Source organism: Agelaius tricolor, unplaced genomic scaffold, assembly GCF_023055355.1.
Source record: "Agelaius tricolor isolate 1412-34295 unplaced genomic scaffold, bAgeTri1.0.p SCAF_2, whole genome shotgun sequence".
Lineage (NCBI taxonomy): Eukaryota > Metazoa > Chordata > Aves > Passeriformes > Icteridae > Agelaius > Agelaius tricolor.
Genome location: NW_027269262.1, coordinates 50,046,516 through 50,068,890, shown reverse-complemented (window position 1 = coordinate 50,068,890; position 22,375 = coordinate 50,046,516). Strand labels below are relative to the sequence as shown.

General features: G+C 39.6%; 1 protein-coding gene across 1 annotated transcript in view; it reads right to left on the bottom strand.

The window, feature by feature from the left end:
• TAF4B (TATA-box binding protein associated factor 4b) overlaps positions 1–22,375 on the bottom strand; it is a 70,399-nt gene that overhangs the window by 5,410 nt on the left and 42,614 nt on the right. The window contains exons 12-14 of the mRNA XM_071418532.1: positions 19,917–20,042; positions 18,908–18,964; positions 6,495–6,614 (exon numbers count right to left, since the gene is read on the bottom strand). Coding sequence (XP_071274633.1) covers positions 6,495–6,614; positions 18,908–18,964; positions 19,917–20,042 — 303 coding nt within the window. The remainder of the gene's footprint in view (positions 1–6,494; positions 6,615–18,907; positions 18,965–19,916; positions 20,043–22,375) is intronic.

The window sequence follows — 22,375 nt, the reverse complement described above, 5'->3', positions numbered from 1 at the left end:
CAGACTGCATCTTGTGCAGCTGAAAGCAAATGTGTATTTATGATGTTATCTGCAGCCTACAAAAAAGCCTCACAGAGCTGTCAGATCTATATAATAGAAAACTCCATTCAATTACACATTTTTCTTCAGATTTCATTGCAACATCCCTACAAGTATTTTCAAATGTAGGCAACAACATGTTTTACATATTGAAACAAATTACTGTGAATGCAGTGTCAGTTTATTCACTATTATGCCCAAGATTCATGTACGCATGTCACTTCTTATGGGTACATCAGATGCTTAATCTGTACCTGGAGGTAATGAATCCTATACAAATATGTCATGTTAGTTAACAGACAATTATTAAGCTAAAATTTTCTGGCTCTTTGCCACATCATTTTAAGCAATGCATTGTCAACTAAATTATAAATCTCTTGACCCTTCACATGTCATCAACATTTGTGCATTACCAATATGTTCAGCCTAAAGCTACAATGCAATTAGTCATTTAAATTGCAGATCTCTTTCACATATAAGAAGAATTAAGTTCATCTCTAGCACAGAGAAGGCACGATATGGGCCAATGAACTGTATTTCTGAAGTGTGTGAATGGCAGTTGAGAATATTTTTGCCTATTTACATGGGGAAAAAAATTCAGATCAAGTGTATAGCCTAGACTGACAGGCACCAGGAAATTCAGCACAGAAACTGAAACTCTAGCTGACAGAGCTGTGCTTTGTTAGGTCTTGAAACAGGTAACTAAGACGCTGAGGACATTTTATTATTGCAGTAACTTTTAGCTCCCTTCTTCCCCAAAGGTATGACCATGTCATAGACACTTCAGTTGTCCAAGAGCTTAAATAAGAACCAGAAATTTAAATCAAGAGTCTACATACATTAAGCATATGCAAAATAGAGAAAACCTCACACTCCAGTATCACTTAATACCTGTGGGCTGGGGGAAGGGGTGACAAAGACAGAAAGAGACACAGAGAAAGTAAGGGAAACCACTGAAGTGTAGAAACAGATTTTGTAGCCTTGTTAGGAACACCTACTTGTATATAAGCGGCCCAATTTGAAGTGATTGCTTTTAAATTAATTTTATGCAGCTTCTAAGAAAATACTTTAGCAGACTATCATGTACCCATGCCAAAGACCAGACAGTGGCTTCACTGCACAGGGAGCTATCATTTGCTACAGAGCCAATTCATGCCTTTAAATTCACACTTAGACACACTTAAATTCACACTTAGTCATGTCTTTAACACCAATACTGAAGCTGATGAATTGTGCTAGTGTGTTCCCTCATCAGAAGAGCTTATGGCCAAAAAGAGTGGGACTAGCTTCTACAGTTACCACTTACAAGAGCATAAACCCCTTCTGAAAATAAAAAATAAAATAAAATAAAATAAAATAAGTCATTGGATTGTCACATACCAGAAAAAAACAAATCATGTCTCTTCCCCAGCCATTTGGAAGAGTTGGGTTAACTTCCATTCTGCAGAAAGAACTTGTTGCTCAAGGCTTAGTTCTTCCTCAGTCAACCTAAAGAACATTTCCAAAGCTCAAACAAGCACCATGTACAGAATATGTTTAATCAATGTGCATACCAGCATCCCAAAGTTGTAAAGCAAGAAGGGTAAGTTTAAGTTTTGCTAACAATGATCAGATGTGGCAGACACAAGAGAAGATGACAAGCTCATTTCCTCCACCCACAGTCAATACTAAAAATGGAACAATGACCACTGTGGTAAACAAGGCATTTCTTCCATTTTTGCTTGCCAAACTTCTTTGCAGAAGGAGAATTCAAGTGTGGACTGCTGTATTAGATGTGCACATCCCTGGAAGTTATCACATTCTTTTAAGTATGTTGGCCAGGGCTAGGAGTTTGACAGAAAAGGAGTATTTGAATGGCTCTGCACTGACCACAGCATATCGGCTGCATGATTTACTAATGTAGCAACTACTTGCAGTAGCTTATGTTTCCACAGCAAAGCCAGACTGCCTGTGACAAGGCAAGACCCACACTTGCTAACAGAGCAGCCAGTCTTGGCAGGGGACAGAACAGACACAAGCAGTATTTGGAAAGAGGAATTTCCTTTGCCATTGGATCTGACATAAAGAAAGAAAAGACACGAGATGTACAACCCTTAGTCAGTCAGTGGAACCAACCTGGGAGAAAGCAAGTGAAGAACTCGACACCAACAGCAGGAGAGACTGCATCACTTTTAAGTACTTAATGTGTTATCATGGAGCCAGAAAAATAATGCAAAGCAAGTGCTCTACCCCAAAAAATTACACAGAAGTACTGGTATTCAACTAAATTTTCCTATACAAAGTAGATGAAGGGCCTGACCACACTATTCAGATGAGGACCATAAGTGTAACAGCCAGTCTTCTGAGTCTTCTCTCAGAAACATCTGCAGACTTTTTTCCTCCCTGGTGCATGATTCTGCACAAATACACAGCTCTTGGTCCAAGGCCAAAGCTGACTTGCACCCAAGACACCTCTGAATAGAAGGAAACAAAGTTTAAGGACACAGAACTGCAGTCTTCAAACTTCTAAGGTTCCAATTACAGTGGAAATGAGAAAAAGCTGTTTCCAAAATGGCTTTGTCAACAGTAAAGCAGTAAAACTTAATAAAAAATATAAAAAATCCTTGACTATTTATCAGCATTGAAAACATTATGGGGCGTTTCATAGCTTTTACCAACCAATAAAAGCTATGAAACAGAACAAAGAACTGGAAAAATGAGTCTGTGGTTTCAAGTTTACTTTTTTCTTATTTGTTTTAGAAGCGTCCTCCCTTCCCAAGATGAGTTAGTTTTCAATTCTTCCTACCCTTTAATTCATTACTGTTTACCACATGCCCTCTAACCAGGGGAGGAGGAGAGGTGGGTAACAAATGCACAAACCCCAAGACACATATAAATGAAATCCAAAGGCCTCTCCTATTCATTGTATCCAAAACTGTCCAGAGGGATAAGAATGAGAGAGATGAAGATATTGCCACCTCTGGATTACAAGTAGCACCAATTAACACATTTTCACAACAGAGGGATTTTCTTACCAAGGCTTTCTCAAATTGCTCTTTTTGAACAATACCATTCAAATGTTAAGTTGCAGTGAAGAGAACATGCAAAACTACCCAAACTAGTGTTTCCAACAAGAAAGGAAAAAGAATTCCCATTATATTGCTGCCTTTTCTTTCTTTTATTTTTTTTTAATTAGGCCTAGAGCATTAGCCTTATTTTTTCATTCCATGATCATCATGGATTTGTCCCTACTGCTATTTCAACTTTAGAGATACATAAGCAATTATGGCAACATATAGATTATTCTTTTTATATTGCTTTTAGGTCCAAATCAGTTGACAGGCACTCCTCTGGACAAGAGCCTCTTTCTGTACTTGTTACATTATGAGGTGATGAGGCTGCTGGCAAGCAGGCTTCTAGCTGGAAAGCACATGCTTGTGTCACCACATGTTCTAGTTACCACATTAAAATGACCCATAATAGGTCTCCTGGAAAGACCAAGTAAAGCACAATTTCAGACATCAAAATAAGATGAACAGGCAGGAATCGTGTGCTCAACTATCTTGGGAAAAAGACTTCTCAGAAGAGGAGCAAAGCCCAGTGCTGGTGTGTGGAGAAATAAAAAACCTTGGGCTGAAAAAATCATCCCAGTTAAACACAGATACTTATTTGTGGATAAGTTAGCATACCATGCTCCCTAAAATGCTGGTTTGAGCCCTTCACATTTACTGCAACAATAGGCAGCAGATCCAACCAACCCAGTCTGCTGAACTGAACTTTCCCAGTCCCCATTCCGTTTTGGTACTGAATAAAGAAAGGCAAATAGACGACAAATTTACTTACAGAGTTTCAGTTTTTTCATACATATGTAACTGATTATTTCTTCCCTGTCTGCCCAAATACATTAGGGCTTTGGTTTGCATCAATAATTGCTTGAAAAAATTCCTTTCCTTTAATTATTGCAGTAGGTAACCATAAAAAGAAGCTGTACAGAGCTGACACAGCCATAGGAGACACATTGTACAAATAACATTATCCAAAGAAAGTTGAAGTCATAGTTAAAAATCTTAATCCAGTTAGCATCAGTGATTTTACTCAATAATGTTAAATATCATTTGTATTTAGGAATAACTTCTTCCATTGTTATCTACCAAGTTATCAGTCTTTAAAACTAAAAAAAAAAAAAAAAAAAAAAATGTCACAGGAGTATTGTGCACAGATTTACTTGCCATTGCACAGTCTAGAAGTTCTGACATTTAAGATTATTTGAGAGTAAAGCTCTCTGTATTTTGTCTGTATTTGCAATTTGAAATGAAAAAGCATATCCTGCCTGTTTAAATTATTCTCAGACAGGTTGCCCAAAAAGATGATTTTAAAGATGCCCAAATGTGTATCAGCCTAAGGCCATATTGTACTTGCTTTCAGTTTCAAAGACCTCCTTTCATCTCTGAAGAATGGAATGTTGTTTACTGCTCAGGATGTTTTGCCATGTTATCATGAATGTATTACAAATGTTCTGCTTCTTGAACTAGAGAGTGTTTGTCAAAACCATTCTTTATTCTACATGAGAAGTCTTAAGCCTTTTATAAATCCTGCTCAGATATATTGGGACACTTAAAAACATTTAAATCTAAACATCCTTCTCAAGGATTGTTATCCTGCATAATTTCACAAAATAGAAAAAAAAAAAGGTCTGCAGAGAAATGCTTTCCAGTAGCATGAAGCCTAAGAACTAGGCACTGGAATGTGAGCTTGCATGCAAGAAACAAAAAGGGTTTCACTGCCAGAATTACCTTCACCTACTGCCCTTACAAATCAGTCCAGTATGGCAACCATATGAGAAGCTGCTTACAGTACAGCAGGTAAATTTGTGACAATGGAATGTTATCAAGATTTCTGGTCAGTTTTAGGCGTGTCGTGTCCACATTCTTTTAAAGTGGTATAGTAAATAATGGATAACCAGCTTTCAACAGCAACACTGTTATCTGTCTCGCTTTGGCATAATCTCATGAAGCTTTTAATAAAGCAGACATACCACAGATGATGAGAAATAACTGAAAAGTACTTAACAGGCAGACTTGTTAAATATTCAGAAACAAATCCGACAATAATTACAGAAAACCACTATGAAGAACAGGAATAGTTACCTGATAGAAGCTTGGGGGAAGATGAGAAAAGCATGGGGGAAACTGTTCTTGTGCTAGACTGATTTTTTCAAGTTTTTCCAGTGGTATTAAAAAAAAATAACCATACATTTAGCTTCATGTGAAAGTGCATTAAAAAACTTCAAAGAAGAGAAGAAAAGCTGCTCAAAAGCTGCTTTCTGCAGCTTGTTTAGAGAAAGATTGCTTCCCTTCACTTGTGGTTAACAGGGAGTATTCAAAGACCTAATTCTGTATCCATGTCAGGGAAAAAAATAAGTTAAAAATTCACTGAAACAAGTCTATCTCACCTGCTTAGCGAGGCCTCTTGTGACAGTCCAGATGAAGAAAAAACCACAGGACAGTTGCCACCACTATCTCAGTTACAATGCAAATAACTGAGGACAAGGTCCTCCCAGACTGCTATGCTAAAATGACAGAGTATTTTCAATCCTACCATCTATTTAAGCTTCCCAGACAACAAGAATGAAAAAGACTGAAGGTTCATCAGAAAGGACAACTTTACCATCACTGCCTCCACACAAGAGTTGCTTTCCAGGTTCCTGATCATTGTGATTATGTCAGGACCAGCCTTTCACCTGAGCAATATTGAGGCTTCATGATAGAGGGGCAAAACTGGCAGTAACACCAATTTCTCCCATCTCCAGCAAAGATGATGACCTCTAACAGAAGTCTCCTCAGGATTTGTGCAGCCACAAAAGCTTCCCAGGCACCAGGAACAGTTACTCTTCAGCACATTGAGAGATTTGCTCAGATAGGGTTTGTTAAAAGCATTTTCAGTATCCAACATGAGCCATAGAAGACAATCTTGAATGGTCTAGCTTTACTGACTTATTTTCTGCTTTTTAGGAGAACCTAGCCAAGGTGAACTCAGAATATTTCAGAAGAGTCCCTATGCATTGTGCATGGATTAATGTCCACAGTCAAATGTCAAATCAAGAACCATTTCAAAAGCCATCCAACCCAGAAACTGTGAGTTCACCTGAGAGGCCATGACAATTACCCATTGTGGAAGGCCACCACAGCTTGGTTACCCTCCACTATAGTTGGGAATTTCTCTGAGTCATCATTTCATTTAGTCCTTTACACACAGTGCTCTTATGCATAGTCTTTCCTTTAACACACAATTACACACTCCCATCAAATTTACCAGAAACAATCCTTTCAAGCACCAAACACACAAACTAGGTTTCTTACAGAATGCAACAAACCATTTTGTGTGAGAGAATTCACACTTCTTCCTACAGGGAAAGATAAATGTAATTCAGTATGAAGATGTAACACAAGGCAAGTCATTGCAAGCCACATCTGTACCTCGAGCCCAGATCCAATGTTCAATGAATCCAGTGGTCTTTTCTTCCTTGGTCCAATGGCTGCCAAAGCTGTGAGGTTGGCTTCTCTTTGTTGCATCTGTGCTAATTCCAGCTGTTGCATCTAATTTAAAAAGAAAACACCTACATTAATTATGATACACATTATGTTCAATCGTTCTTTTTAGAGTGTTTCAGACGGCTCTGTAGCTCTTACAGAAACAATGTGTTTCACAGCATCTTTCCCCTCTTTCTGGTCACTTCTGACCAATTCCAGTACTCAGTCATGCTTGGAGCCCTATGGACAGCACTGTTGAACTAACACCTTTTATGGAGGCCACACTGTGGTATCAATGCGGCCTTAACACGAACCTTGTAGCTGCTTCCTTACCTCAGAAGGTTTGTTGTTTCTGCTTAATGGAAAATCTTGGTCTGAACTGGTTTATGAACCTGGATTAGTATTAAAAATTGAAGTTACCAGGCTATGTGACCTGGTTTTATTCTTATTTCAAAATCTCAATTCCTGACTGCACAAGGAAGATACCCAATTTCCTCTATCACCTGAACTCAGCACTTAATATTGCTTTTGTGAAACATTGTACTACCCAATTTAACAGGATGCTGCTAGCTGACTGCTAGTCTTTCTTTTCCCAGTACATATTTGAATGTTCAGGAACATCTGAAGCACGGTAGTGATACACTGCATTTTTATTTTCGCTCACCTCCAAAACTGTTGCACACTAAGGAATCATTAGAAACAACCTTCACCTGGGTTAGGTAAACTTGGGATGGGATAGAAACCCACAGTAAAGAGCATTTTAAAAAGTTTTAAAAAACATTGTTTAAAATAAAATTTATTCTTGTATTTTGAGATACATTCTATTCAATAATTATTGACGCCAGCTGCTCTGGAGCTCAACTCAGCCAAGTCTGCTGACAGACTTACTGTCTTAGATCAGCCACCTTGCTAATACAAACACACTGCTTCCAGATCCACCAGCTGTCCAACTTGGAGCATGGGTGGAGAAGGAAGGTTTTCCAAACATAAACTTCTAGGTGACGTCAAGCCTGGGATGGTCTGACCTGCAACTATCGTAGATAGCTCTGTAGCCCACATCCTCCCCATTCCCAGGACTTAGAAGATTGCTCAGATGGCAATTCTCTGCATGGATGTGTGTGCATGTCTTAAAAAAACTGAAGTACAACCATATCATGGGTAGGAAAGCATCCAAATCTCCTCCCATCTCCTGTCATAAACCCAATGAATTACCTGGATTTCCTCACCCAGTCAATACGGATATCCTGCTTACCAAGCTTGCAACACTATGATTTTGCTTGCTTTTCAGCTCTCAGAAATCCCACTTGGAGAGGAAAAGAGCAGCTGATAACAACTGAGCTTGCAGCCCCTACATGGTGTTAAGTCCCCTACTTGCTACTACTTAAATAAAGAAGAATCCACAACAACAAAATACTTTGGGGCTCATGGGGAGTGTTTTGGGGAAGAGAGCTTTTGGCTGGGTGGTTTCTGGGTGGGTGCTGTTACAAGCCTTATTTTACATCATATAAGTAGATTTTAGTGATGGTGGCAGCTTCACATCAGGTACTGCAGCAACTAGGCTATTTAAATGAAAACAGTATTTCGGGGCAAGATTCCTAAAAGGACAGTGTTCCCTGGAAGAGACAAACTGCTCAAGGTTTTTCAGCAGAAATCAGGGAAAGCAAAATTTTAACAAATATGTTGAGAATAAAGTTTTTGGGGGGTTTGTATGTTTCAGTTTTGAAAACAGCACTATTTGCAAGTCATCTTTGATCACCCAATGTATGCTTTTATTGTAGTAGTACTTCTTCACACAGTAGTACTTCTTCAAAGCTAGACACCATTCACTTACCACACACACTAGTCTTGCTTTTGTGTGCAGTGTACACAATTAAAACCTTATTTATCAAAATTTACTCCATTCAGTCAGCTTGTTTTTATCCAAATACACAGGACTGCTTTCAGGAATACTTTACACACTATGAACTTTCAAACTACTAGTATTTTGCAATTGTCTGAGGTTAACTCCAGCCAGCTTACTAGCATAAAATGTTTAGGATAAATTTTCCTCTTATCTCATATATAGATTAAATCTCATATCTTTATATTCAGTAACACACTCCAGCCAATAAGAGATGGGAGAAAGTGAAAATAAATTAAAAGAAAAATTTGAAACGTCGCAAACTGTGAAAGATTGAGGCAGGAGCAATGAAATGCTTAGAGGAAGCGTTAAATCTCAGCAACAAAATGCTGAGGTTTTTGGCAGAGGCACGTGCTGACTTCCAGCTGCCCAGGCCTCCAAGACCTGGAGCCACTCCTCCTTACAGGCAGCTAATGGAGCATCCCTGCAGAAGTAAAGCACTCCTTCCTGCCAGCAGTGTAGTTCTGTCATCACAATGGTCACAGGTACACCACAGTCTTCTTGCCATGAGAAGGGGCATTGCAACATGCCATGCACACAGCACTCCTCTGGGGAAAGATTAAAATCCTTAAGGCTCCAGTGAAAAAGAAAACCAGAAGGGGAAAGATGATTTGCTTTAATTTAGGAACCATTACACTCAACGTAAAACAACTTTTAAAACCATTAAACTTAAGACAATGCAAAACAAACCAAAAGACTTTATTAGTCTGTGTGCCTGCATCCCTGGGAAGCACTGGAAAACACATCCCCCTTCCCTCTCAACCCTACAAAGCACACACCAACCAGCATTACTGCAGTTAGACTTGTCAAAAACGTGTGGCTGCTGAACACCTCTGGCTTGAAGCAGCATTGAAATAAGCCCCTCTCTCCTTTTCACAGCTGCTGTTGATGGGCAGCCATGGCCAAGTGTGACAACAAAAGGCAGAGATATGAATTAAATACCAAGAGGGCTTTGGGTTGGCATCAGCATGGGGTGGAGGGGACTGGGCAAGTTGAGGCTCTCTTGGTGGAGCATCAGGATGCTGCTCTGGTTGAGGACCGGGCAGAGCCTTGGCACCATCACCAATTACACCATGGAATTCTAGCGGACCAAGCGTGCTGCTGGCACAGACACACTGCAGGAGGGAGCAATACTGCTGGAGGGCAGTGCTGGCAGAGATAACAAAGGAGAGAATGGCACTTGGGAGACTGTATAAAAAAAGATGTGCTTTCTAGAAACAGAACTGATGCATCTTCGACCAGGCAGTTTCCAAGACAATGCTGGAATCACATGTCCTTATCAACATCTGCTCTCTCCAATACATTTTCCACCTCCTAGCTAATCAAAGGATTTTTCAAATCATGAAGAATCTCACCAGGGTTTGAAGCAAAAGAAGAAAAAAAAATCATAGTCTTGTTGCATTCTACACATCTCAGGGATTTTTCTGAGAACATAATTAAGACAAATGAATTTAAACACTCAATTTCTATAATGGACTCAACAGATCCCCGTTAAGCGATATGGGCAGGCATCCAAATTACCCTGCTGAAGCCAGCAAAATCATCTTTTCATCAAGTTTTGTTCCATTAAAAATTGCAGATTAAATGTCTAAACATTGTGTGAGCAGTTAAAAGCACAGGATAAGGGGAAGACAGGCAGATAATGTCAAGGGATACCCGAGGATACTGGCTGGCTAACTACTGCCAGATTTTCCTAAACAAGATTAGGAAAGAGCAAGAGGTGACTGTGTGGAGTCAAATTTTTCTTCAATGGTTAGTTTTGTAGCATGTAAGTTAGGGAAGAAAGATCACTGCATAAGGGGCAGTAAAAGTAGTAGATACACTTTATTAAAATATAACATAGAGAAGCTGCATGGTTTCCCTTCTAGAGGTCAGTTTTATTAACATTGGTGTCTTTGAGTATGATAGGATACAAAGAGAACTGTCACACCCAGGTGAAATCATACCATCATGCTCATCTTGACAACAGACTGATCTTTAAAGACCAAAGCATGTGATGGCAATTCCAGAGGAGCAGGGGGGAGCTGCCCCATATGTTGGACCCCCAAACTAGCAGGCTGCCCCTCAACCCGACCTACTCTCTCTGCTAAAAGATGCTGCTCTTCCATCACAACACAAGAACCCAACACATGCTCTATTCAGAATTCATTCCCCAAGAAGGGCAATAAGAGGGGGTGGGTTCCAGGCAAGTGGCAAATGAATGTTCGTGCTTCCTTCCTGCCCTTTCCAATTTCACGTATGCTAAGAATTGCAGTACAAAGAGTTCTAAAAACCTGTGTATAAAGATCAAATTGCTATGAAAATGTCTCAGAACTTGTAAAATAGTCTTTGTTGCTGCTGGCCTTTTTAATAATAAAAATAGGGTTTAAAGTCTGGTCTTGCAGCAAGCAGGAATCTCTAGGGTGACACAATAACCATTTTAGTTAATCTGACCTGCAGCAGAAATCAGGAAATAAGGTACGTTTCAAAGTCCTTCCTTATAGTGAAATGGCATTTGCAGCATGGCTGTAATCACACAGAATGAAAGGTTTTAAAATTGACCTCTCTGTTCTTCACTCAATCCTCTTAGAAAAGTATTTTTTTCCTGCTCACAGAAACTCTCACGTCTCACACACCACATTTCAGAAAATACGCAAAATCTATTTTTACTGTTACACAACGACATTTTTGAGGCACTTTAATATTAAAAAATAAATTTCAAGTTGTATGAGAAGACAAGAAGTACTTCAGCTATGAGATGCTGAAACTTTTACTTAAAGCAATACTGCAGATTGGTTTTAAACCCTTTTGGTTATGAAGTACATGATAATGTGGTTGCCTGCCTTATCAGAGCCTCAATAATGCAAGTTATGCAAATCTCGAGGCTTTCCCTAAAGAGAAAGAATCCCTTAAACACAACTGATGAAAAGTATACACTGCTATAAATAAAGTCAACTAATTCACAGCAGTTAATCCATGATGTGTACAGCAGAGGGTGGCTGTATTATCAAAGGTGGGGAAAAAAAAAGAGTGTTATCTAGCTGAATACAAGTTCACCTTGGAAAAAGAGTAGATTAAAGTCTTTGTGTCTGGTCACAAAGTCCCCAGGACAGGATTCAGATATTTGATATAAGCTTTCATAGAGGACAAAGTACATGAAACATTTGCTCTCTAAGATCCTCAAAAAACAGTTTTACCAGGGAAGGTGTTTCTACAGGTAGAATTGAGATCACCTGTCTTAGCCAGGGCTCACAGAGCAGTAACAGGAGTGAGGTTAAAGAAAAGCCAGACAGGCAGCCCTTGTCCAGCAGATAACATGCCACCATCATGCTGGCATGAGAAATTCATACCACTGTCTGCTTCTGCAGGCACTTCAATATACAAAGTACTAGGAAACAAATCTGAGGAGCAGAGAAAAGAAATCTCTCTTCATTTGAACGCTAGGAACTTATGCCTGGGGAAAAAAAAAAAAGCCGAAAAATTGTCTTGGCAATGCAATAACAAATAAATACAGCCCCATGGATGTAAATGAGCTCAGAAAAAATGCTGGCAAAACAGATGTGGCTAAACACCACAATTCTGGACTTGGTTATAATTAATATAAGAGAAATACTTAAACGTACATGTACAAGGTTTAATATTAAGTAAAAGTGAGGATGTCTCCACATATGACATTACAGGCAGATGGAGTACAGGACAGATTAAATAAATATTTAAACTAACAGAAGAACTGGCAGGAAAGGAAACCAGGGAAGGCTGAAGACAACTTAATGTATGCCTAAGGGTTATGTGTGCTATCCAGCAATAAGTACATCAGGAGTAATAAAAGCACTAAAGTAGATGAACAAGAATTTTTATAAGACTTGCGGGGGGTGAGGGGGGGGAAAGAAAGGAATATAGGCATACAAAAGAGACAGAAACTCCCAATCCTATCAGCTCCCTCAATAAAGAAACTAAACAATAAATTAACAAATAGTAAAAGTCAAAGAAACTGCGACCAAATTTCAATGTCTGCCTTTTCTAGCTTGCATGTGTGAAAGAGAAACCTCAGGACCTCTCTGAGCCTTTTACTGCCCTTTACTGTGTATTTTTAAAGAACTAAATACTGAGGTACCTTTTTAATGGGTCCACTTATCCCACTGAAATGACTTTTCTCTTTTTTGTATCCATTCTCTCTTTTTGACCAGCTTTTTCAAGCAAGGTTTCACTGGGTTTCATTATGTCCTCTGTTTAGTGCTTTGAAAGTTGTCTACTGCTCTCAGTCACTTCTCTCTTCATTGTCTTTGGAAGAAAGAACTGCAATTTTTTTCACATTCCCTTTAAGCATTTTAAGGAACTTGAGAAGAAAATGAAAAATAAACCTTAAAATCTGCTTTCAATCCCAAGCCTCTCACACTGGCTGTCATAAAGCTCAATGAGTATTACTGCCTCCAGCCTCTACCTTTCCTACACAAAATTTTCTGCCCTACAGGTTGAATGTGGCTGAATAGCAGACTTCTCATATGGGGGACATTCTCTGAGGAAAACTGACACTTGGAGGCTGCATATTTAAACATTTACCATCCTCTCCTCTTGCCTATAATGCAATTTCTCTTCTTGCAATTGCTTCCTTTCAAACTGTTTTAATTAGCCATACAATTAGTTTCCACTGACTTTTCCCTCTGTTGTAATTTAGATTTAACAGCAGAAAGGCAGAATAGCATGCACTGGTTTGAAATGCAGCCCTGACTTATAACAGAGCTGTATTTAGTACTGTAGATTTCTTTCAGGTTAATATCCAAGATACCTGCTTCAGTGGCAAGACAAGCCCTACCGTGGCTGTGTGCCCCAAGACCAGGTGCTTTGCCTCTCTAAAAGGTTGCAATTAAATGTTCTGGAGAACAACAGAACATTTTTCCAGGACATCCACAAAGTAATCTACCCGTAGGAGGAGGGAAAAAAAAAAAAGGTATTTTGAGTTGATATTTCCTAATATATAATTAACTCCACACAAGAAAAAAAGAAAAAAATCCAGGGCACAGTGACTTCCTAACTCCTTATTTTGCCCACTCTTGGTAAGAATTTCCAATGTGTTGGAGTGCATATTTCCTTTTATCTGGTTTTTTTTTGTTTGCTTACTCATTATTGATACATTTGTGTGTTTTCTAGGACACTTGGAACATGATTTCCCCTGTGCAGTCCCATCAGTTTGCCTTATTTTGAGGCCCAGGGAAGTTTTTGGGTGTCCAGCATCCACCATCAAGCTCTCTATGTGCTTTCAGACCCTGTTTAGGCTAATTGTGCTGCAAGGACAAGAAACAGACTACAGCACCCCACACAAATGCAACATATTCCACAGGTTTTGTTTCAGATGCTATCACTTAGGAGAAGACTGTTCAATGACCATCAGCAGGCAGGCCTGTCCATCTCATCATGCATCCACCCAACTCTTCTTGGCAGACAACTCTCTGGATCTTCATTATCATCTTCTTTTTGTACTTCCAGCCCTAAAGTTTCTTCCATTAGCAAATTTCTGATCCAAGGCCATACCAGTTTTATGTTCATTCTCTGTCTCTCAGACAAACTGAGAAAAGGCTATTTGCAAATCCAAGAACACTTTTAATGGAGTTTTGTGGGGGGGCTGTTTTACACTAAAGACAGTTGTTGCCATCTTTCAGGCAGATGGTTTTAGGGTATCAGAGGCAGTGTCTCAGCTGCTCTTTTTTTACATTGCTTCAAAACACCAACATGACTGTCACAAACAGGCATTTGGTCTGCTTTGTAGCTCGCCCAATAATCTAACACGTCATCGAATTTCTATTCCTGAATTTCTACAAGACTTGTAACATACCAAATCTCTAATGATTGCCCTTTGTAATTTGTAAGGCTACATTGCAGCTAATGAAATTTATGTCTCTTTGATTATCATGGTTTGGTTTTCCTGTTTTTCAAAACATGCAGAAGCAGGTAAGAAACACTACAGAACAATAAAGATAATATAAATCAGGTAATTAGGCAGAAGCTCTTAGGCTGCCACTGAAGGCTCATAAAAAAGCCAATTGATAACAATGAGGTCTTGTTTTGTTTGCAGCAACTTGTACTTGCTTTTTTGAGAAGTTATAGTTAACTTCTGCCCTGCCACAAGAGTGGTCTTAAATAATTTGAACCATTGGGTCCAGAAGACTAGATAGAGAAGCAGCACAAAAGGAAAAAGAAAACAAACAGCTTGAAAATGTGAGTTGGAGGTGGTAGGGCAAGCAGCAAAGAATCAAGTTACAGTAACTTATTACCTGAGAGTGTTAGAGGAAATAAGGGAGTTAGAAGGTTATATGAAACAGGAAAAAAAAAGATGCTAACTGTTGAGAAGGTACTACAGAACAACTAAAATTCAGTCATTACTATGTAAGACCAAGAACGCACTGGAATCATGCTGGCTCTTTGTTTGATGTTTTCTATAGGGGTTGTTTTGTCTCTACAAAAACCCTAAGGTTTGCCATTTTCTTCCCAGTCAGTTGATACTAAAGATATTGAATTTTCTCAGCATCTCATCTACTGCCATCTTGCATGAGTGCATCAAGCAGGCAGGAACAAGGAGTGGAAAGATCTGTGCAATCCCAAGTGAACAGAGCTGCTGAGAGAGCAAAGAATGGGGCAGGCAGACCTGCTGTCCCTCAGGTGCTTGCTCCACACACTCCTCCCCTAGCTCAAGATGCAGCTGCTCCCCTTTATGCGCTGACAAGGTGACACAAGGTAAGAGCAGGGATAAAGGTGGCTACTATGGAAATAAGCAAAGATGCTCTCAGTGAAATACCTCTTCACCTGCTCAACACCAGCAGGTATCTTGCCCAGATACATTCTGAAAGGTTTGCCCAGGTTCAGCCTTAAGCTTCCTGAAGCTGTACTACAAAAGCACTCACTTCTGAATAGGAGGGACAGGAGTACAGGGAAACTGGGAAAAATTCCTTCACCAAAAGAGTTGTCAAGTTTTTGAACAGGCTGTCCTAGGAAGTAGTTGAGTCACCATCCTTGGAGGGGTCCAAAAAATATTTAAATGGGGCACTTAGGAACACGGTTTAGTGATGGCCCAAGACTTGGCAGTGCTGGGTTAATAGTTGGGCTCAGTGATCTTAGAGGTCTTTTCCAAACTAAACAATTCTAAGGGATCAGAGTTTTTATTTAGAATTATAAAACACCATTTAATACTGACATTTTTACAGGTCTTCTGCAATGAACTGTTCATATGGCTGGCTAGCACATTTGACAGTATCCTATACCTACTCAATTTAGGAAAGCTCATTTCAGGAAAGGAGAAAAAGGCACAGATAAACTATAAATACAGCAACAAGAATCACATTGACTGAACACTTTCTTTGTAACTGGAAGCATTGTGGAAAGTAGAACAGGAAATAGCAGAAACCACCTAAAAAAAGTCAGGGTTTAATAGTGCAAACATTACGGACAATGAGAGGGCTGCATCCTCTCAGCCTGAAGAGGCAGATAAAGCAGAATGAAAAACAGGGGTAATTTACCCAGACTGCAGGAATGCCACTGCACAAAGAGCTGGTCCGTGAGGAGAGCAAGGACAAAATTCTTGAGTGCACAAAGCAGCAGCTTGGGGCAAGCCTTGCAGCTGTCTCAGAAGGAATGTGCACTTTCCATAGGTATTAAAATCTGCTGAAACAGGTGAAAGAGGGAAATAAATACAGACTTAATTCATGGCAAGCTACATAGGCTAAGAATATAGGAAAGTAAATGACTTAGCATAGGGGAAGTTTGAGGCAATAGGTCATGCAAAAAGGGATGAAAAGGTCACAGCAATTATGTATAGCCCTTTGGATAAAAGAATCCACTGCAGAGTCTCTGGATGTACTTCCAGCAATGTTAAGATGTTGCTTCCAGCTACTGGATGACAGCACATCCTGGATTTATAAGTATTCATTGTCAGGATGTACACCCTGCATTTTGGGAAACTTTGCTTAGAACGTGTTACAGTGCCATTACTCCACACCCTCTTCCTTCTCCCAGGGGGTCACCATCAACATACAAAAGACAGCTTTGAGGAAGGCAGGTCCATATTAATTTTTAAAGAACTATAAGCAGACAATCAGATCAAGCTTTCCAGCAGATACTCGACTGGAGTGACCTGGAAAGGATCTGATTCCAGCTGACAGAGGCATCAAAGTTTCCAAGTCTGGTTCCTTAGGACCAGACTATAACCACAACATGACAAGACAGACAGACAAGGGTAAGCTATTTCAAGCCTTCATCCCACTGTACACCATGCTTCTGTGCTACCAGTTTTAGTCTTAGGACATTTGTTGATTTTTATTTTGCTCTTATTCCAGTCCTATTCATGCTTGCATTTTTTTAGTGCAAATGTGTGCTGACCAGTTTTCTGCAAACTGTCAATAAAGTGCTAATTTTTTTCCAGCTGCATGTGTTCTCATTTCCACTCTCCATCTTGAGATGGTCCCAGATGAAAAAGCACCACTGGCACAGAAGGTGGGTGTCCCCATTCTCTGTGTGAAGCTTGGAGAAGCTTCTGGCTGCCTCATTCTCTGGAGAACAAAGCAGTAGGACAGAGTTCTTTAAGTGAATATCAACACAAAGATCTGTGCTGCCCCAAGAGGCACATCTGCCTCCTCTTCTTTTGGTGGAGCAGTTGGAGACTGTCATTCTGGGAGCAGCACAGCATGGAGAAACACACAGGACAACGAGTGATGCAGGTTGTGTTAGTCTGGCACAAGATGAGATGCACTGAAGGAGGGGAACTCAAGACATATTAGAACACCAAGCACGAAACTTATATGCCTTCCCTGCTCTGTTGGCTCATTTTTTTGTACACCACTATGCCACTTTTTAAAAGAGATCTCATGAAAAATATCACTGAATCTAATCTAACCTTCTTTGTGCTCTAAATATGCAAACCACACTATACTTTTAATGATTTTACACATTATTGTTCAGAAAACAAGAGAAAAGAAGCTGCATAAATGAATTACTTTGCAGTCTTTATTAAAAGAAAGTACATCTAGAAACGATCAGATGATGCAGAGGTAAAGTCACCTACAAAACAAGACAGATTAGCATCACCCACTGATTGTTGATCCTGGTGGCACTAGAGGCAAACTGGGAAGGGCTTTAGGGCAACTTTGTACTCACAGACTGTAGCAATGAAGGAAGAATTGTAAGCAGAAACAAAGAATTAAAAGATAGATAGTAAAGCAAGTTCCTTCTTTCTCATTTTACAAATTTCATCTACTGTGGTGCAAATCCAGAGCATTGATTCAAATACTATTTTACTGGATTTCCATTTGTTTTGCCTGGGCTCCTACATTAATCCAAACAATAAGGGCCTTTAAAGCATTCATAAATAACCTGCTGCTGCTGGCACCTAAGAGCCAAGTGCAGCAATGTTAAGCAACAACAAATTTCATAGTTCAAGAGGCACAGTTAAGGAAAAAGGTTGCTCAGAAAATCACTCTCATTTAGCACAAAGATCCTTAAAAATTGCATGAAATCAGTCAAGTAACTATAGAAACCAATTTCTTCAGCTCTGTATCACACGTCTCACACCTCAATTGTCTTTATTATCGTCTGCTGTCAGATCCTTAATCAGAAATGTGAACAGGCTTGATGATTTATTCAGCAGGGACAAGAATCTGTAGGTCAAGTGAAAAATTTCACACACACATACACACGCACACACATCTTCAACCTTAGGTACTTTCATTTCATTCTGTTCCCAGTAGCTCTGGGGGCAACTCCAGTGAGATCCAATATTAAGGCTCAATTAAAATAAGCTCCAATTAGTGGAGCTTTTTTCTCTCAGGCTAGAAAAGTCAGGAAATGGATATTGGGAAATGTAAAAAGTCAGCTACTGAGAGGAGGCTGCAGACATAAATGAACTTATTTGTTGATTTCTACAGTTGCTATGCAGAGGCCTCTGGGAGTAAAAGCTTAACCAGTCTAAGCTATAAACTAAAACCCCTGCAGCTAAACATGAACTGTGTGAAACAAGGGCTCCATTCCAGAACAGAAAACTGCTGGGCCCAGAAAATTAAAAGCCAGAGGCGTTTTCCATTTAAAACTAAATCCCAGTACCGCCTCCCAGCCAAAGAATTATAAGCAGTATCAGATTTACAAAACGAACAATTACCCTGGAAAAATGTAGCCTATTGTACAGTCCCAGATGCTAAATCTTCTTTTTTTTTTTTTTTCTAATCCCACATTATATTCCTACCAAGTGTACTGCTGCAGTTTACAAAGGACTGTTTCGAGACAGGACTGAAACTGCAAAAATAAAATGTTAAAAAAAGAGAGCTCATAATTCATTGACCTCATTTGAAGCACTGCCCTTGCCTGTGGCAGTTCCTGTCCTTCCCCAAGGCCTCTGCAAATGGTATGCAGCAGCAAAATAAACCCTGACCTAATTGCCAGGACAGGGCTGCCAACCTTCTCTCAACACACAAAGGCAAGCATGGTAACTGGAAACTCCTACCTCTTTTGCTTTCTGCTTTAACCGCAGTTGCTCTGGATCTTCTTTATTGGAACGGCTCTACCAAAGGAAGAAGAAAAAGATTGAACAGAAATTACTGGAGTCCAAACACCATCCTATCTGTTAAATATTTAATAAATGACAGTTTTCTCTGGTGATTGAAAGATTTAGCTCCAGGGCTGAATGCCTGAATCCAGACTGGCTTCCATCCCCCTCCACGCATATACGTGCACACCCCTCCTCATCTGGGCCGGCTGCCTCTGCTCTAGCCAGAGGCAAGATTAAGCTGAAAATGATGCTAACACTGTCAGTCAGGTCCAGTCTAGGCATGATGTTGTTCATGTCAGCAGCAGACACTTAAAAAGGACAGGAAGTATAGGAAAGAAAGGGAGTTCTATTCATGCAAGCACAACACTGTTCGTTCAACTCTAGATTAGGCTTCCACCCAAGCAGCTCCAGAATTCGGCTTTAAACAAAACCAAAAGAAAAGAATCAACAGAAGATGGTCAAGTCACAGCTGATGAAGCAACATCTACTGTCCTAGCTTTTTTTTCCCTCCTCTTCCTGAGGGGAAGGAAGAGAGAAAAAACTTATTCTGTACTAGCAACAGCTCCATCAGGAGTTCATGGATGCTGTGGTACCAGCTCCAAGGCTAGCCCTCTGAAAAGGGAAAACAAATACTCATGCAACGGTGGTGGATCTCATCAGGCTTCTGTTTCAGAGGCAAAAAGAGATACAGGAAGGACATTTATAGATTGTTACTTCATTTTGACCAGTAGAAATAATCTCAAAAAAGTAATTCACCATACATTTCAAAGAACTCTTGTGGACTATTGAAAAAAAATGTAAATAGGTTAAATCCTTTTCTGTATAGCCACAATTGTCCTAAACATTATAGATTTTCAGTGACAGAATTAATGGTTACTATATTTAAAGCAGAAGTAGGAGAAACCAGAAGATGGTCACCAATCTAGAGGACATGACTACTTCCCTGGAAACTTACGAGTCTTACCTTGGCTGCTCGAAGCAACATTTCACGTTCCTCTTCATCTTTTCTCTGCTTTTCTAGGTGATCAAGCTTCTCAAGAAATCTCAGTTGTGCTCTGGTGTCACTACATACGATGTACTTATCACTCCCCTGAAAAAAGAACTTTGTTATAGACAACCAGGAGCTCATAAACCTAATGGGAACAATCCAAGAAGAACAACGCTATTTTTCAAAGCTGAAAAGTGTGGGCTGTTTTATAAAGACTTCAGGTAGTAGGTAGTTATTTACATGTCTCCTCTCCACTGAAGCATGCTTCCAAGTGTCTGTGACTAGTAAGAGGTTATTGAACAAGTGACATTAAAAACATCCAGTCTATACTGACTATAATAGCAGAAGTCTTCCCAAACCTTAGACTAAAGAAATTTTGTTTGAAACCACCAACTTATTATCCAGTAAACATGTCAGGAAAGAAAAAGGAATTGTAAAGCAGCAGGGCAAAATATCTTTTCTCCTTTGAAGAGAAAAAAAAAATTAGAATTTGACATTATAAATTTCTAGTGCTTTGTGTTCTAGTTTCAGCTATTTAACGCAGAAGTTGAAACAAGCATCATCTGGTATTTCCAAAAAGATGATGGAACGTATGTATGTATTGGAAAGGTGGTCTCGAACCAGTTATAATGAATCTTAGGGGTGAAGAAGGTGAAATATATTATATCTGGTTTGTTATAGCTTTAAGAATAGGTATTTTTGCCTCAGTGAATCTTTCAAGTCCCAGGATAGCTTATGTTGAAAGGTAACCTAGGGAAGTCATCTGGTCCAGCCACCTGTACAAAGCTGGGCCAGTGAATAGTGATGATTAGCTTTAGTCCAACAATCACTGGACACACAGGCATTCACACAGGACTGAGGTCCTTTTGGTCTCAAGAATAGCAATCAGTAGTTTATTTTACATTCTATTTTTGCCCCCACTGGAAAGCCTGAGTTGGCATTTACTTTAGCTCAGAAAGGCAGAGAAAGGAAAGATCCAAAACATGGTGAACTGGCAATGAAAAGCTTGGTTTTACTACTCTGCTTTTCCAAAGACAGACTTCTTGAGCCATGCGTTGGCCAGATGGCAATTAGGCAACAAAAGACAAGGAGCCCATTCTAGATGAGGTATGTCTGTGCCACCTGTTTGTACCACTTTTTATTGCACGTCCTACAGCTGTCTTCTTTCTGTTATTTTGTGAACTTGGGTTTTTTTTTTCCCTGAGAAATTTATCCTGAGGCATTTATCAGCCAAAACCACTATGTACTTTCAGAGTCTCTTCGTTCTATCTTATACCAGTCTCAAATGGTAATGAAACAATTCTGACATACAACTATTCTAAAAGAAGCACAGGATATTTTACAGCTGTATTTTAGGCAAGGTTATATGTTAAGTATAGGGACTATCCATAACTTCAGTTACTCAATTTTTAGTTTTCAAGGATATTAAGATACTATACTATACTGCTTCTTCTCACACACAGTTGTGCACTATGAAAAGATGGAAGGAAAGTAGAAGTTTTCTTGTGGAGCACTGCTGTCTCCTGATCTGAATTTTCACAACTGAGTTAGAGCATGAAATCAATCCCTTTTCTGGTATTACGTCTGGTCCTTTTCAATGAGGTACCTCATTGTCACATATTACCAACTGTGGCTCAAAACACACCACAGACTGCAACCAGAGACTTTCCCAAGCAGCGTCTGTGGCTCTGCAAAAAAGTCCAACAAACCTTTTCCCCTCCTCGTCTGTCACTGCTCAAGTCTTTTTTAACTGCTCTCCACAAAGTATAAGCTATTTCTGAGTCACTCTCAGTACATCAGTACAACTTGTTTTGAAGCAGCAGTTTATAATAATCCACCACCATGCCACAATCCTTTTAAAAGGACAAAGAAGAAAGCTGTAGTACCAGAAGATTATTTTCTTCCAAAGTTTAGAAGTGTTTCGCTTTGGAATAGCCAGATATTTACACATTTTAAGACAAATCCATGACCCTATACCAACCAGCAATGTAAGTCTCCTCAAGCAGAAGCTCCCCAATGCACTACCATGAGCTTATATGGGACAAGAAATAGGTGCATCTGTAACAGTATTTCAGCTCATCACCTGTTTTAAGATAGCTTATTTCAGGAATTTTTAAAAGAGGAACACCTGCAGTTATATTTTGTCCTACTCAATGAACTTCTCTGTGGTCATTTAGCAGGGAATTGCTGAGACAGAAAACATTACATTGTACCCCATTGTATCATGACTTGTAGCCAGTGCTGTTATGATGAAGCATTATCACCCACATCCCACAGCCCCTACAGATAATGCAGTTCAGTGTTGTGGCGTTTCAGTGCTACTGCATGAGGGGAAAATGTTTCCATGGAGCATCACTTATAGCTCAGCACCACACCACACCTCTCGGAGCCATGAGCTCAGGGCTTCCAACCACAGGAACATGGCAGCTGTTTCA